The 2,703-nt window shown below is 51.0% G+C and overlaps 1 protein-coding gene across 1 annotated transcript; it reads left to right on the forward strand.

Annotated features, from left to right (window-relative positions):
* Positions 1-687: 687 nt before the first annotated feature.
* Positions 688-2,070, forward strand: KCNE5 (potassium voltage-gated channel subfamily E regulatory subunit 5). Its single transcript, XM_036306085.1, has one exon. The coding sequence runs from the start codon at positions 764-766 to the stop codon at positions 1,193-1,195; it is 432 nt and encodes a 143-aa protein (XP_036161978.1). The 5' UTR covers positions 688-763; the 3' UTR covers positions 1,196-2,070.
* The last annotated feature ends 633 nt before the right edge of the window (positions 2,071-2,703 follow it).

Raw genomic sequence — 2,703 nt, forward strand, 5'->3', positions numbered from 1 at the left:
AGTACTTCCAAGGAGGTTGGTGTATTATCAGAAACTTCATTGGAAGACCAGTGAGTCCTATTCTGCTTTGGATTTTCTTGCAAGTGCCTAACCATTCAGTCACCGAATTTGGTCTGAGCGTCTTCTGAATAAGATACTGTCCTCCACTGAGGGAAGGAGGGCTAAAAAATTAGGCCAGGGTCCTTTGTCTATGATAGTAATTGCCATAAGATGACGAAAGGGGTCTTGGCTAACGCTTCACTGAAGAGCTGAAGGAACCCGGGTCAGGGACTGCTTTGGGGGGCCAGATATTATACCTGGGGCAAAGCAGGGCCTGCAGGGCAGGTGGCCAGAACTTGGAAGGAAATCTCTTCCGAAGTCCAGGGTCCAGGCTTGGCCCCAGCAAGCTGCCTTGACAGCCTGTAATGCCTAGGGTCTCGCGCATTCCGAGTCCCCGCCCCCTTCCCCCTTCCCCCTTCCCCCTTCCCCCTTCCCGGCCTCACCCCCTCCCTGTCTCCTTCTCCCCTCACCAGCTGTCCCCATTCCCTGGAGCCTGGAGACAGCTGGATCCTGGGAAGAGCCAGCCTGGGACTGGAGGGGGCGTGGTGGGGAAGGGGAGGGGCAAGGGTTCAGGAATAAGGAGGCCCGAGCAGCAGGCACCCCCAGCCACTGTGTATCCTAGCCCGCGGGAGAGCTGGGTTCCTTCGCCTTGTTCATTGCTAACGCTCGTCCAGGGAGAAAGGTCAGAAGGGTCCTGGAGCTGCCCTGTCACTCCCAGACAGCCATGAACTGCAGCGAGAGCCAGCGGCTGCGAACCCTCCTGAACCGCCTGCTGCTGGAGCTGCAGCACCGGGGCAACGCCAGTGGCCTGGGCGCTGGCCTCGGACCCAACAGGGGCATGGGGGTCGTGCCTGACACCTTCTTGAGCAGCGAGGTGACCAGTCCCAAGGGCGACGACGCTTATCTCTATATTCTCCTTATCATGATCTTCTACGCGTGCCTGGCCGGAGGCCTCATCCTGGCCTACACCCGTTCCCGCAAGCTCATGGACGCCAAGGACCAGATGTCCCAGGCCTGCCCCGAACACCAGTGGGTCACGGGAGGCGCCCTGGCCGCAGCCAACGCCGAGACTGCCTCCAGTTCACAGGCTGAGGGACGCCATCAGCTCGCCCCTGGGGAACTGCCCGCCCTCGCCCAGAGCACCGAGCCGGTCTAGAACCACAACTGCAGCTCAGCTCTCTTGTGCCTTCCTCGTCTCTCTTATTATCCCTGGGCGCGGTCCCTGCCTCTTCCTTTCCTCCTCTTCCAGGGTTCGCCTCACCTAAGGCCCACACAGTGATGAGCAGCCAGAAAACCTGGTTTGGAAGAAGCATCATCCTACCCACTCGGGGCCAGTTTCTCCCTCTTCTCTCTCCTCTCTCCTGCTTCCCCCGATTCACTTCCCCCTCCATTCCTACCCTACACATCCAACTGCGTTAAAACTGCCTCTGCTCTCTTCTCTTCAGACAGCCCACACTCAAGCCCTCTGGGAACTGAATCCAACATATCCAACACTTGGCATTGAACTGAAGCAATGAAGTCTATCAGAACTCTGGGCCATCTAACCGGCAGCTGCTCCAGGGGCTGCCAGGGACTGTTCACTCTGCAGAGCCAATGGACTTGTCATCACTGCCAGGCCCCGCTGCAGCAGCTCCAGCTTCCTGTTGCCTTAGAGACAGAGACAACGAAAATGGAGAGACTTTAGATATCATTTCCTTCCCTCCCTCTTTCAGCAGGGAGCTAGCAGGGCATTAGGACCAGTCTGTGGAACAGAATGGACATAATAGGGACTGAAGGGTGAGAGGGTCACAAATGGGAAGGGAAGGCCTATGACCCAACTGTATGGTTTTCTTGCACCCAGTTGTCACCCCAAAGGTAACTTGCCTGATTTTTAGTAGCTTTGCCATCCATCTTCTGCGATGAGTAATCATTGCTGGATGAATCACCCCAATACCTCAAATGCTTCTCCTCTATTGGTTTAGTTGTTATGGCAGCTGTCTGCTTCATCCATGGAATGCAAGGCTCAGATGTCCCCTGCTCTGTAACCTGAGGAATGTCAGAGGCAGGTAATAAAGGTTGCTTAAATAATAACCTAAGACTCTTCTCTCAAAGATCCCAGCCTTGAGACCAAGTACTATTTAGAGGAGGATTTTTAGTTTAGTTTTGTTTTTGAAATGATGTTTAGATTTGGAGGTTGGATTGTGGTGATATTTATATCTACATATCCAGTTCCAATAGGATAGATGTGATTGTGGGTGAAGAAAAGGTTAACAGGGCTAAATGGGTTATTTTTCAAGTGTTTCAAAAATTAGAACAACTTTTATACTTTTCCTTAATTCTGAAGCACTTTCAAAGTAAGAATTTCCCACTTTCCTTTTGCAGTATTTCAGGATACACTTAAAAAACTCCTCATACCTATCAGCTATTATCACAGTTAAATTTTAGAAGGCAGTTTTGTAACTCTTGCAAACAAAGGGCTTATTAAAAAGAGAAAAAGTCACTAAATAGTGTAAATCTTAAGTCAGAAGGAAGATGCTTGAACTAAGCAATCTTACCCAATGATGGATAAATTTAGAAGTGTATAATTATTGATTTATTATCATTGTCTCAAGAAGGTCATCAGAAACTTGTCTGCTTAGGGCTTAAATGCTTATACCTGATGATAGCTGTTTGGTCTTCATCAAA

Source organism: Myotis myotis, unplaced genomic scaffold (assembly GCF_014108235.1).
Source record: "Myotis myotis isolate mMyoMyo1 unplaced genomic scaffold, mMyoMyo1.p scaffold_m19_p_4, whole genome shotgun sequence".
NCBI lineage: Eukaryota > Metazoa > Chordata > Mammalia > Chiroptera > Vespertilionidae > Myotis > Myotis myotis.